Genomic DNA, 13284 nt, shown 5'->3' with positions numbered 1-13284 from the left:
CCAACAGCCGAGAGCTGGACCCAGCAAGGAGCGGGAATGGGGTGCTGCGGCGGGGAGGGGACCCTGGCAGCAGCTCAGCCCATGGCAAGGCTGAGAAGCAAGTGGCCTGAGTTGACCTCCAACCTGCCAAAATAAAGTGCTCCATTTCCAGCCGGGTCAGCTCTCTGAACTGGCTCGCCACACAGCTGCACGCTCCTGTGACCAGCGCAAGGGAAAGAAATACACGGCTCAGGCAGGAGGGGACCAAGAGCAACACAGGGCTGCGTGGCTGCCCCCCTCGCACCCCAAATCTCCAGGCGCTTGCTCTTGCCCCACGTCACCACTCAGCTGGGCCTGTGCGCCGCAGGGCAGGGCGGGTTTGGGAAGGAGCTGCCAGGGCAGGGCTGGGCGGAGGTGACTTGAACTGCTGCTGCGCATTGAACTCCGTCCTCTGCCCCGCTGCTCCTTCCCTGTCCTCTGCCCTGCTGCTCCTTTGCCACAGGTGAGGTCCTGCAGCAGACAGGGAGGGGGACACCCCAGCCCTGGCAGGGTCACTGACTGGCAGGATGGGGCACCGGGGCTGCCCGACTGACTGAGATGAAGCAGGAGCTAACGAGGAGGACACTGGGCTAATTGGCCTCTGTGGCTCCCTGCAGCCCAGGAGCTGTGAGTGCCTGTGCCAGCAGCCCCGTTGCCTGCGCCCTGGGGTGGGACAGGGCTGGAGGGCAGACAGCCTGTCCTGGGAAAAGGGGAGCTGCAGGAGTAACTAGTGGTGTTTTTCCTCTCTAACTTCAGTGTGAAGTGTGGAGGAGAAAGCACCCCCCCTTACCACGGGTACCAGCTGCCTGGACAAGATGGATCTCAGACTGAAACGGAGCACCCCCCGTGTGCCGGGCGTCAGCAGCAGGCGCTGCCTCGGGCAAGGGCTGTGGGGGGGGTACCCGTCCCGGTGGGATATCCCTCCCACTAGCCTCAGTTGCCCTGGCAGGCGACTTTGGACACGCTCATGACCCCTGGCACAATCCCTGCCTTTGGCCACCTACCCACACTTCCCCATGTGGCCAACGGTCCCTGCATTCGGGTGACCAGGCACCCACGGCACGCGGGGAGCTGCCACGACCATGCAGAAGGCCTTTTCTCACGCCTGGTGATTACCTTCCCAAACACCAGCACTTCAGGCTTGCCCTTGAGAAGCAAACACTAATTTCAGCCGCACCCTTTCCTGCCCCAGGCTGTGGGGCGAGGGTATCCTCAACGTACGCCGTGTTCACCGACAAGGGGTGTGGGACAGGAACCAGCCCTCGTAAAATCACCCGGATTGAACCTGCTGCCCTCAGCCTGCCAAACCAAACAGAGCTGATGTAAAGCAAATAGCAATGACAACAGCCTGGCTGCTGGCGAGGGTTGGGCAAGCAGCTGGTTTCCAGTTTGCTGGCCTCAGCAGATGGCGGCGGAGGGAAGAGGCACTGGGAGTTCCCACCCCGCAGGCACTCACTGCGGCGCGGCCAGAGGCCGGGTCGGCCCCAAGGTTCCCTCCTCTCCCATCTGCTGGCGCCGCTTGTGCAACCCCCCATGTGAAGACAGTGTTTGGGATTTCAGGGGAGCCCCTTGGCCAGCGTGATCTACCCAGCACAGGGGGAAATACCGGTGGGTGGGTTTCCCCACCAGCCAGCTCTCCTTGCCGGGTATTTCACCTGGGAGGGCTTTGGCCGCCGCACGCCGTTGGGGAGGAAGCTGATGTCAGAGGGAAAGACACCCAAAGCACACCCAAAGGCCAGCAGCCAGGGAGGAGGCAGGGCGCTGGGAGCGGGACTCTCCAGAGCAGCCCGTGCCGCCCCAGCACGCAGGGAGGAGTGTTTGGTCTGTCTGGCCTCCGCTGGGCACCGCCACTGCCGGTCGCGGGAGCACGCGCTGGCACCAGGCAAAGTCTGCCAGGTGGTTTTGGCAGAACAGGGTTTGCAGAGGAGGATGCTGCTGGGAGGGGACGGGACAGACCCGGCCGCTTTTCAAGAGACGGATCAGAAAGCGCTGCAGCAGCTGTGGCTCACTTTTTGGTTTCTTTCTTTTTGTTTCAAGGTCACATTTCTGAGGTTTGCCTGGATGTCCACTTCACACGCACCCCAGTCAGCACTACAGGGAACAAGCCCAGCAAGAACCCCAGCACGTGCGCCGTGGGTGCTCGGTCCGCAACCGCAGCAGACCAAAGCTCATGCCCGCGCCTCTCAGAGCAGTGCCTGCAGCGTGGCCTCCTGTGGCCGTCCACCCATCTGTCTGTCTGTCCGTCCATCCGTCCCCCTATCCTATCCCAGCCCAGCCCAGCCCCAGGCTCTTCTTCCAGCTGGGCTGTTGCCACCACCAGTCAGGCTCCCCAGCGCAGCATGCTGCACAGCTGATCCAGGTTAAAAATAAATGCTCCTTTGCAGCGGGTTTATTTTTAACCCCAGGCCCGTTTCCCTCGTCAGGTTACCAACCACCCCCCCTCTCCCGGGGCACCGGGCAGAGGTGCCCAGCAGCCACCCGTGGTCTGGCTGGCGGCCGTTTCAGCTGGGGCTGCCGGCTGAAGGCACCTCTGCTAACCCACGCCCCAGGCTGCTGCCTGCCGCCCGTGCGGGCTCCCACGCGGCCGGACACCCGGGCTGAGGGGCTTCCCCAGGGCAGCAGGGGCAGCGGCGGAGGGGCAGGCCGGGCGGGCCGGGCTGGAACGTCCCGCCGGCGGGGCCGGGTCGGGTCGGGCCGGGTCCCGGCAACCGCGTGGGCAGGACGCCCGAGGAGGACCGGGACTGGAGCCGGGGCCACCGCAGGCTCCCGTCCGACCTCGGCCGCCGCCGCCTCCCAAACAAACAACAGCCGCTCCCGCTGCCGTGGCGACCGAGCCCCACCCTCCGCCGCTGCCATGGCGACGGGGCTCCGCCCCTCCCGCCGCGGCTGACGCCGACGCCTGCGTCGCCCGCGAGCTCCGGCGGGGAGAGGAGGGAGAGGGAGGGCGATGACGTTGCCGACCCGTTTCTACGGAAACCACGCACCGACGTCAACAGGTTTGTGTGTTTTCAACGTTCCGCCGTCTCCCGGGCAACGTCAGGCGGTCGGCCCGGCCCCAGCAACAGCAGCGGGATTGGCTGGGAGGGGCGGGGGGCGGGGCCTGTGCGGCGCCGGCCCCTCCCTCTCCTCGCGGCAGGGTCGGGGCCGCAGGCGGGGGTTCGGCTTGGCCCCGCCGCTGCCCCGCGTCGCCCCCGTGTCCGTCCCCGCTCCCCGTGCGAGTGGTGCCCGCCGAAGGGGCTACGTCCCTAGGTGGCCGCCAGGCCCCACGGCCCCCCGCTGCCCCCCCCCCCCCCCCCCCGGGCCTGAGGGGGTGAGCAGGGCCCGGCAGGAGCCCGGTGCAGGCCGCCGGGGCGTGGTGTGTCAGAGGCCCGGCCAGGGTATTGGCCTTAGCGGGCACCCCAAAACGTCAGTGGCCAGTGCGGGTGGGCCGGAGGGGTCCAGGCGGTCCCGTCTCTGGGTAGGAGGGAGGCAGTAGGCAGAGGGCAGCCCATGCTGTGGGAGGCTGAGCATCGCCTCGCCCCCCCCCCCCCCCCCCCCCCCATGCTCGGCGTTTCGTCTCCATCCTCCACTTCCTCACTAGGGCCGGGTCAGTCTCTCCAGGCTACCGCCAGCTGCTGGGAGAAGCAGGGTTTGCCTGGGGAAGGCAGGAGGGAATCCCTGTTTACAGGAACCGGGGGTGGGCGGTGGCGGGAGGCTCCCGGGGCCGCTGACTGGGGCTTTGTGCTGGAGCACAGGGTGCCTTTTCTCCATGCCGGGGCCTGCCCACACCCGCGCTGGCACGCTCCCTGCCTGGGGAGGCCAGCACGGTTGAGGGGTACGTCACACAGGCAAGAGGTGCCAGTTCTAGAGCCCAGGGAACTCTGCTGAGATCCTAAAGCAAGCAGGGAGAAGACACGTTCCCCTGTCCCCACTGGCTGGCAGCTGTGCCCCTGGCAGCCAAGCTCCCAGGAGGGGAGTATGGGGAAGGATGGGCCCCCCCCACGTGCAATCACCGGTCAAACTCAGTCCCAAAGCAGGTCGCTGTGCCTCTTCTCTGGGGGCAGGCACTTGAGTTTCCAGGCCTGTGCTCTCTGGCCTGTTTATTGTCTACATGTTTTCCACCTGACCTCAGTTGGGATGGAAATGGCTGATCTCTTCAGGTGCTGGTATGGGCCTGGTAATGGCAAGTGCTTTCCTTGACTTGGAATGAGCTGCGAGCTGGTAGCAGTGAGCAGCAGAGACTCTCCTCCAGACCCTCTTCACCAAGCAGAGATGGAGCAGAGCACCCCATATGATCTGCAAATCTCATACTCCTCCCAGGTCTCCCTGCGCAAGCATATGCTTAGCTCTTGTTGCAGTTGCGCAGATAGTTAGCGATGAGTTAACACAAAAGACGTTTCCCCCTCCCAGCAGTTCCCTCCAGCCAAACCAAATTGCTTGGCAGATCTGGATCCTTGGGGAGGATCAAAGCCTCGGGGCTGGGCTGGCAGCGCTCCATGCCGTTTACATGTATGTATATTCATGGCGCTGTTAACCCCAGACCATTTAATAATATTGAATTTCGTATTTATTACATTTCTTAAATACCATCTAAGGAACCTCAGTTTCCTGGGGTATTCCCAGTGTTTATTCCTAGGGCAGAGAAGGCCAACTCTCCATGTAGCCATGCCTCCTCGTTTATTCTCTTGCCGCGTTACTGGGGTCTCTATTCCTGCAGCGGCAGCGTCTTTCCACAGAGCTCTGCCTCGTGTGCAGCCTGACTGTCCAGCCGGAGGTACAGCTCAGCCAGAGCAGGGAGCAAACGCCTTGCTTTCAAATCTCACCATTTCCTTTCAGCAGCAGCGACTGAATGTGACTTCCCCCGGGCCAGGGTGGGTTGAGTATCTCTGAGTCCCTGCAACAGCCCCATCACTCTGAGACCTCGAAAAAAGAGACCTCGCTTGTGTTAATGGCTGTCCTCTGGGGCAGCCTGCCTGGTGTGCTGTCTCTGACACCAAATGGCACAGGAGGAAGGTAATCTGGGGACTAAAGGTGATCTGGGGACTACCTCCAGTGAAGGAGGGCTGCTTCTCCAGGCAGTGGCAAAGCCTCAGGCTGAACCCCTCCCTCCCAGGCTATCCTCAGCTTTGTGATCCTTTGTTTGTCCTGAGTCCCCTTGAGCCTTTCCCCAGGGCACTCCCCAGTCACAACAATTAGAGGGTTGCTTTCTGTCCTGAGCCAAACAATCTTCAACATCCTGTCCCTTCCCTTCACTTCGGCTGCTTTGTTCTCTGCCCGCAACAAAATCTCCTTAGCTAAGCGCGGCCTTTTCCTCCTTCATCTCAGCACTTCCTCCTTTGCTACCCTTGGCCCATTTTCTTCAAGAGCCACCGCACCAATGGAGGGGCAGAACCATTTTACCAAGACCCTTTACCCAGACCCCAGCCCACAGCATAAGCATCGCTGTGGCTGCCCAGCCCCACGGGGGAAGAGGCAGCTTGTGCAAAGGGACCATCCAGCTGCCACCCCCAGAAAGCTCTTGGATGTAATGAGAAGCCCAGGCTTTCTCTCGATTCTGTGGGGTTTTATTGTAGGCTCCTTGCAGGGTTCCAGCGAGGAAAGCGCAGCTGTGCTTGCCTCATTTGGATCTTGTTTGATTAACAGAAAAGACCTGCATCAGCCTGTCACTGGGTTTGAACGTGCTGCCTCTCACCGAGCACGAGCTTATTGCCATTCATTTCTGGGATTTCACCTCTCAATCTTGAAGAGATCCACAAATGTGCAAGTAATTTTGTTTCAGGTGTTTTCCCCTCCTTCTCTCCTGTCTGGTCGGTGCCCTGGGATTATAACCGTGAGCAGGCACAACGCCCTGGGACAGGTCTGTGGCGCTGGAGCCAGCGGGGAGATAAGAGGCCAGCCTGGCTGCGGTGCTCCAGCTCTGTCACACCATCGTGGCGCACGAAGGGATGGTGCCAGCAGCAGTAGGAGCTGTGGCTGGAGAACTTTGCACTTGAATTGCTTTGGGTTATGAACCCTCGCTCGTGGGGCCACAGCTGCCAGCCCGGCCCCAGGGCGATGGGGTGCGGAGGAAGCACTGTGATGGGTGAAGCTGCCTTTCGGACCTGCTGGCTGTGAGCAGTGTGTGGTTTCAACAGTGTGTGAAGGTCCGGCTGTGCCTGGCGAGCTAGCATCCACCACGGTGCAGGTGAAAGCAGCAGGTAGAGTGGTGAGAATGGGTGGGAGGGATCGACAGCGTGATCTGCAGTAATTGGCGGCCCGCAGCATGCGGCTGCGCGACCACGAGATGCCGGGATGTCTCCGCTCGTAGTGTTTATTCTTTAGGATGTCCCTGTCACACACCCAGCTGCTGTGATATTAATTACTATTTATACTTTGCTTTGGGTATGCGCTGCATTTTAAAGACGAGCAGAGGTGGGAACCCTACCCTCCTGGAGGCTCCCAGGCTAGGTAGGAGGGCAATGGCTGCAGTGTGTCTTGGGGGGAGCTCAGGCCACCCAGACAACATCCTAAGGGCCCTTCTCCCACCCCCTGCTTCCAAGTCACAAAAAGAGAGGGGGCAGGCCCCTTCCACTGGTTTATCAGCCCCCTTTCCTGATTTTCCATCCCTTTTGCTCCTGAGTCCTGTAGCCTCTGCCTGGCTCCACAACCCTCCCTGGGGCCAGGTGGATGGAGGGGGTCCCTTGTGCTGCGCTGGAGCGCAGGTGGCGGGGGACACCAGGAACTGCGGGTGTGCAGGGGGAGTTGCACTAGTGCCCCTGGAGCCTGCCCATGAAGTCTGTACCATGACAAGTGTTCAGGCTATTGCGTGGATCCTCTGATGGTATGGGCAGGCACTTGGCCAGGCAGTGATGGTTTCTCAGTGCAGAGGGGAATTTTACAGCAAAGAACTATTTTTTGGTGCCTACACCAGTGTCCCCTCCATGCCAGCCCTGCTGCTGGACTCTCCCTGCCAGGTCTCCTTCCCAGCCCAGCAGCCCCTGGTTAGCCGGAGCCAGACGTCCATCATGGCATGTGCATGGAGAGGGAACGTGGAACTACCCTGCAGTTGGTGGGTCTGGGCTGCTGACAGAAGGTGGGTCGGGGCTGTCACACGGCTGCCAAAGGGCCATGCTGCTGGCATGAATGCTGCCCTGGTGAGCAGCCAAATTTAGGTACAGCCACCTCCTGTCCCCAAAGCGGGTTTTGGCCCTGTGGGTTGCACTGGCCCACACACCTCAAGCGGTTCTCTGCTGTGGTTTTACAAGCTGAGCTGAAGGAGGAGTGTGAAAGCAGGGCCAAGTTCCCATGCTGTACTCTGGGGCCGGGGAGCTGGCTCTTCCCTTGTAAGCCTGGGACCTGCAAGCTTTCCCACCTCCCCGCTTGGCAGGAGGAAAAGTGGGGGCCAGGCAGGTGGAGGGGTCCTGTTGGTACCCAGGACAAAATCCTTGTGTAATGCGTTCCTCGCTGCAGGGAAAGGGCTAGGTCAGGCTTTCCGCAAGCAGGGCCTGCCGTGTCCCGGTGCCTGGCTATGGGCAGACCTCCTCCTCCCTCTGTCCTGCCAGCACTGTTGTGATGCCCAAGCAGTGCAGTGGCAATGGCCTCTTCTGCCTGGCCAGACATCTGGGAAGAGCCATCTCCCTGCTGGTGGTGGTCAGTGTCCACCTCCTCCTCACCAGCACAGGGTCCAGCCATGCCATGGGCTTGTCTGGAGCAGGGGAAAAGGGTCATGTTGGGATGGGGGACCCCTACTCCTGGGCTGGGGAGAATCCCAGTCCCTACAGTGGTGCATCCTTTCAGCTGAGACTCCGCTGAGCACCACCGGAGCCCGGCAAAACCCTGATGGCCCTGGTTGTACAGGTTTAATAATGTTGTAGTGCTCGACAGACTCCTGATTCGTTCTTCAGATCGTGCTATTTTGGAAGGGTTGAACGCCTCTGCCCGTTCCTGGCTGGTGAGGGGGGTGAGGAGCCTTTGTCAGGCTCTGGCAGCATGCTGGCGAGGGCAACCCCGTCACCGGGGCAGGAGGGTTTGCATTCTGACTCTGTTTTGTCCCTGCGGTACCGCTTGCTTCCTCTTTTTTTTCTCACACACGCTGTGGTAAAACTGTGTGTGCCCCACGTTTGGAGCAAACAACAAAACCCACGTCATGTGTTTTCGCTTTCTCTGTTTCCTTGCCTCCACGTGTTAGAAATGTGCAGCGTCCGTGCACTTTCCGTTTGGTACAAACACAACATGCTGGGTCGCCAGTGGAGATGGCAACAGACAGTTTTGCATAGGCGCCACAGAAATATTTTGGGCTTTGGTGAAGCGGGTCCCCCTCCCTGGTTTCCAGACGCTTCTTTTGGAGGGGGCAGTTTGGCTAGAGGAACCCTGGGGCAGTTTGTAGACAGCAGCAGGGCTAAGCAGGGATTTTCTGAAATGTGCCTGGGAAACGTACGGGACTTGAAACTGTGTTGGAGGCTCTCGCCCATGCTGGGCACCAGTGCGTCAACCTAGGCCCTGCTGGCGACATGGCTGCAGAGGTGTGGCCCGCCACTCAGCCGCTGGCAGGGATAGCAGGGTCGTGGCTTTGCTAATTTGCTGGCATATCCCTCCTCCTGGCAATACTGGGGGGAGATCTCCTCACCTGCAGACCGGGGCTGCTGAAGAGACCACGCTCGCTGCACTGCTTCGGCAGCCGGCATGGGGTGAATGCCGGCCAGGGTGAGGAGCCCTCGGCAGCGCAGGGACCTGGGGTGGCCGATGCCTGCCCCGAGAGGGGCTAGCCCAAGGGCTGGCACTGACCTGGTGAGAGGCAGCACTGGCCTCTGCGGGTCCTTTCCCAGGGAGCGGTGTGGGCCGTGAGCTGCGGCAGTCTTTGGCTATCCCCTCCGCTCTGACGGGCAGCTCAGAAATAGCAGCTGGCCCAGTTCTCCCGCCCCCGTGGCCCAGATCTCTAAGAACGGAGGTTGCTCGCACAGCAACAGCAACAGCAGCAGCATCAGGCGCTGCATTTAGCCCATGAGCTCAAACAGCAGGAGAGGCTGCCAGCAGGATCCCAGCCTGGCTGGGTGACGCTCCTGCTTGGAGACTGCGCTGCAGGCTCTGTTTGTTGCTGTAAACACGCTCGCTGCTGCAGCTTCCCTGTTACTATCTATAGCCGCGATCTCTTGGCTCCCGTGCAAGGCGAGTCTGCGGTCTGGCTCCCAGCTTAGCCTGACCTGAGCCAGGGCTGCCTGACATCCCCGTCGTGGGTGGGTGTCTCCGGGCTTCACTGCAACAAGGATCAAAACAAAACCCAAACTGGAGGAAAGGACGAGCTTCGCTCCTCGCCGGTGGTTTCCCGGTGGCCCTCTGCCCATGCTCTTGGCGGGTGTCCCAGCACCCCTGAGCGCTGCTCCCAAGCTCTCCCAACCTTCCTGGGGGGACTGCAGCCCCCCCAGGCTTCCTTGGCGGGGCTTCCCAGCGCCCTGTGCCACTACCCTTGCTCTTGACTGTTACTCTGTGTATATAACAGACAAGTAAATAGTGCCACATGAGCGTAACACGTTCCTCGCTGCAGGGAAAGGGCTAGGTCAGGCTTTCCGCAAGTAGGGCCTGCCGTGTCCCTGCAGTGCCTGGCTATGGGCGGGGGACGGGGATTTACTTGCAGTGCAAAGCCTACGCCTGCCCGGCCGGCCCGCTGCGGGGCCCGGCCCCCGGCCCTGCTTTGCCGCCTCCCTTGGAGCACCTTGCTCCGCGGCGGGGCTGCGCGGGGGCCGCATCGAGCCGCGGTGCCGCCACCACCCCACACCCCCCCCCCCCGCCCGCCCGCCCATCCCCGGAGAGGGGGGGTCACCTGCGGCGGGACGGCGCCCGCTGGGGCACCGTTAGTGCGCCGGGGCCCTCGGCGGGGTCTCGTCACGCGTGGGGGGGTGATGGGGGAGGGGGGGGGCCGGGGCCGCCGCGTCCCGTCCTGTCCCGCCCCGCCCCGTCCCGCGCGCCGCCCGCCGCACTTGGCTGCAGCCTGGAGCGCTTCCCGTCAGTCACACCCCCTCGCACAGGATGTATCCCATATAAGGATATCTGCGTCAGTGGGTTCCCGAGCCCGGCCGTACCACTCCGCGCGGGGGGGGGAACCCCGCCGCCGCTCCCCCCCGCGCCGTCCGCGGAGCTCCCCACGCCCCGGCCGTCGCCTCCCGCCCCTCGTCGCGACTCTGTTCCGCGGAAAGCGGCGGCGGGCGGCGCGCGGGGCGGCCCCGGGGGCGGTGCGGTGAGGGCGCGGGGCGGGCGGCCCCCCCGCGGGCTCGAGTGACGCGTCCCCAGTGACGTCGGCGGGAGGGTATAAAAGGGAGACGCCGCGCGGTACTCCAGCAGCAGAGGCAGCCCCGGCGACGGAGCGGAGAGACGCGCGGCGCGGACCGGACAGAGGGACGCACGCAGCCGGCCCCCTCCTCGCCTGCTCCCCAAGGGCGCTCCGCTACCACCGCATCACCCCGCACCGCACCGCCCCGCACCGCCGGTTTGCGCGCACCGAGCCGACATGATGTACCAGGGCTTCACCGGAGAGTACGAGGCGCCCTCCTCTCGCTGCAGCAGCGCTTCCCCGGCCGGGGACAGCCTCACCTACTACCCCTCCCCGGCGGACTCTTTCTCCAGCATGGGCTCGCCCGTCAACCCGCAGGTGAGGCGCTGGGCACACCGGCGGCGCCCTCGCCGTGGGGCGGAAGCACCCGGGAGGGGACGGGACGGGACCGGACCGGACCGCGGGATGGGCGCGGGGCCCGGCGGTGCCCGCGGAGGAGGACAGGCCGCGGCGGGCTGCTTCTGGACTGGGGGTGGGCGGGGGGAGCGGCCCCGGTGCCGCGGGGGGAGCCGTGGCCCGGGCCGCGCTCTGTTGCGGGTGTGTAAAGCGGCTTCATTGATAAAACGCGAGTTCATTGAGGAGACTCCGGAGCAGCGTCTGCGTCAGCGCGGACGTCAGAGATATTTATAACAGGCCGCTCTCGTGCGGAGCCGGCGCTGGCAGCGCGGCGCCGCGGCCGGCGCGGCCCCGGGGGCGGCGGGGAGCGGTCTGGGCGCCCCGCTGACGGCAGCCCCCCCCTTTTCCTCTGTCCGGCAGGACTTCTGCACCGACCTGGCAGTCTCTAGCGCCAGCTTCGTGCCCACGGTGACGGCCATCTCCACCAGCCCCGACCTGCAGTGGCTGGTGCAGCCCACCCTCATCTCCTCGGTGGCCCCTTCCCAGAGCCGCGGGCACCCCTACGGCGTGTCGGCGCCCGCCCCCGCCGCCTACTCCCGCCCCGCAGTACTGAAGGCGCCGGGTGGCCGCGGGCAGAGCATTGGCCGCAGGGGCAAAGTCGAGCAGGTGAGCGGGGATCGGGGTTATTGGGGGGGGTACGGGGGGGGGGGGGCGCGGCCGGCGGGCTGGCTCAGCCGGGGGGCACCGGGCTGGCGGCGGGACTGAGCGGCTTCTCTCTGCCCGCAGCTGTCCCCAGAGGAGGAGGAAAAGAGAAGGATCCGCCGGGAAAGGAACAAGATGGCAGCGGCCAAGTGCCGCAACCGGCGGCGGGAGCTCACCGACACGTTGCAGGCGGTAAGTGCTGCCCGGGAGGCCGGGGAGGGGGGGGTTGCCCGGGAGGAGGGAGGGTGGCAAGAGTGGGGACTCCAGCCGGGGGCGTTGCTGGCTCTGGCTGACAGCCCCGCTCTCCCTGCAGGAGACCGACCAGCTGGAGGAGGAAAAGTCTGCGCTGCAGGCAGAGATCGCTAACCTGATGAAGGAGAAGGAGAAGCTGGAGTTCATCCTGGCGGCCCACCGGCCTGCCTGCAAGATGCCCGAGGAGCTGCGCTTCTCAGAGGAGCTGGCAGCTGCCACCGTGCTGGACCTGGGCACCCCCAGCCCCCCCGTGACCGAGGAGGCTGCCTTCGCCCTGCCGCTGATGGCTGAGGCGCCGCCGGCCGTGCCGCCCAAGGAGACCGGCGGCGGCGGGCTGGAGCTCAAGGCTGAGCCCTTCGACGAGCTGCTTTTCTCCACGGGGCCGCGGGAGGCCTCCCGCTCCGTGCCCGACATGGACCTGCCTGGGGCCTCCTCCTTCTATGCGTCGGACTGGGAGTCGCTGGGCGCCGGGACCAGCGGTGAGCTGGAGCCCCTCTGCACCCCTGTGGTGACCTGCACCCCGTGCCCCAGCACCTACACCTCCACCTTTGTCTTCACCTACCCCGAGGCAGACACCTTCCCCAGCTGCGCTGCTGCGCACCGGAAGGGCAGCAGCAGCAACGAGCCCTCATCTGACTCCCTCAGCTCCCCTACCCTCCTGGCCTTGTGAGGGGCTCCAGCATTGACTGACCTGCCGGGCCCCCTCCCCTGCCCGTGCACCCCCACGGACTTGCCGCTGTGCCCCATGGGGCTCCCCGGGCCTGGGGAGGGCCCTGCCACCGCCACCCACCCCCTGGTCTGGCCCGGTGCCCGGGGCCTGGCAGAACGCCCTGCACCGAGGCCTTGTACCTCTTCCAGAGATGTAGCAAATCGCATGGAGTTTGTCTTGTCCCCAATGGCCCATCCATGAGAGCTGGTAGTCTGTAGCATGTCCCACATGGCTGGGTAGGTGACTCCCTCCCCTTAGTATCACTAGCATTAACTAATTTAATCTCTTGGTTTTAAATGATTGGAATTTAACCTGGTGCTGGGTATCTCCAACTCGTATCTAGTGCAGCTGATTAACAATAACTACTGTGTTCCTGGCAATATCGTGTTCTGATGACTTAGCAATGACCCATCTTATGTGGGGGGAAAGAGACTCTATTTTATTTTCTAGTAGGTAGATAAATAGCTATATCCATGTACTGTAGTTCTACATTGATGTTCATTGTAACTTTACTGATCATGCATTGTTGAGGTGGTCTGAATGTTCTGACATAAGTTTTCCATGAAAACGTTTTTATTGTGTTTTTAATTTATTTATTAAGATGGATTCTCAGATATTTATATTTTTATTTTATTTTTTTCTACCTTGAGGTCTTTTTTGACATGTGGAAAGTGAATTTGGATGAAACTTAAGCATTGTTTGCTTATTATTGTTCAGAGACATTGTCAATAAAAGCATTTAAGTTGACTGCTCGAGCTGTACTTGTGTTGGCTTTTGCATCACGTCCCCATGACCCTAAAGGGGTTCCCTAGCCTCTAATTTAGGCTGAGCTTTATAAACTGCAGACTTGTGCTAACCGCCTGAGGCATGGGGTGGGAATACCATTAGGGCCAGACATGTTCTTGCCCTGATGTTAGTCAGGGCTGGCTGTGGCTCTGCCCTTCCCACCCACCCCAGTGGGCAGCAGGGTCACTCCTTAGGGCCT

At 62.7% G+C, this 13284-nt stretch overlaps 1 protein-coding gene across 1 annotated transcript; it reads left to right on the top strand.

Moving 5' to 3' along the window:
• The first annotated feature begins 10290 nt into the window (after positions 1-10290).
• On the top strand, positions 10291-13046 carry FOS (Fos proto-oncogene, AP-1 transcription factor subunit). Its single transcript, XM_075753861.1, has 4 exons — positions 10291-10618; positions 11057-11302; positions 11423-11530; positions 11652-13046. Exons 1-4 carry the CDS (start codon positions 10478-10480, stop codon positions 12258-12260), a joined length of 1104 nt encoding a protein of 367 aa, XP_075609976.1. The 5' UTR covers positions 10291-10477; the 3' UTR covers positions 12261-13046.
• Positions 13047-13284: the final 238 nt, after the last annotated feature.

Source organism: Balearica regulorum, chromosome 5, assembly GCF_011004875.1.
Source record: "Balearica regulorum gibbericeps isolate bBalReg1 chromosome 5, bBalReg1.pri, whole genome shotgun sequence".
Lineage (NCBI taxonomy): Eukaryota > Metazoa > Chordata > Aves > Gruiformes > Gruidae > Balearica > Balearica regulorum.
The sequence above is the reverse complement of the archived record's forward strand: the minus strand, read 5'-3'. Positions and strand labels throughout refer to the sequence as shown.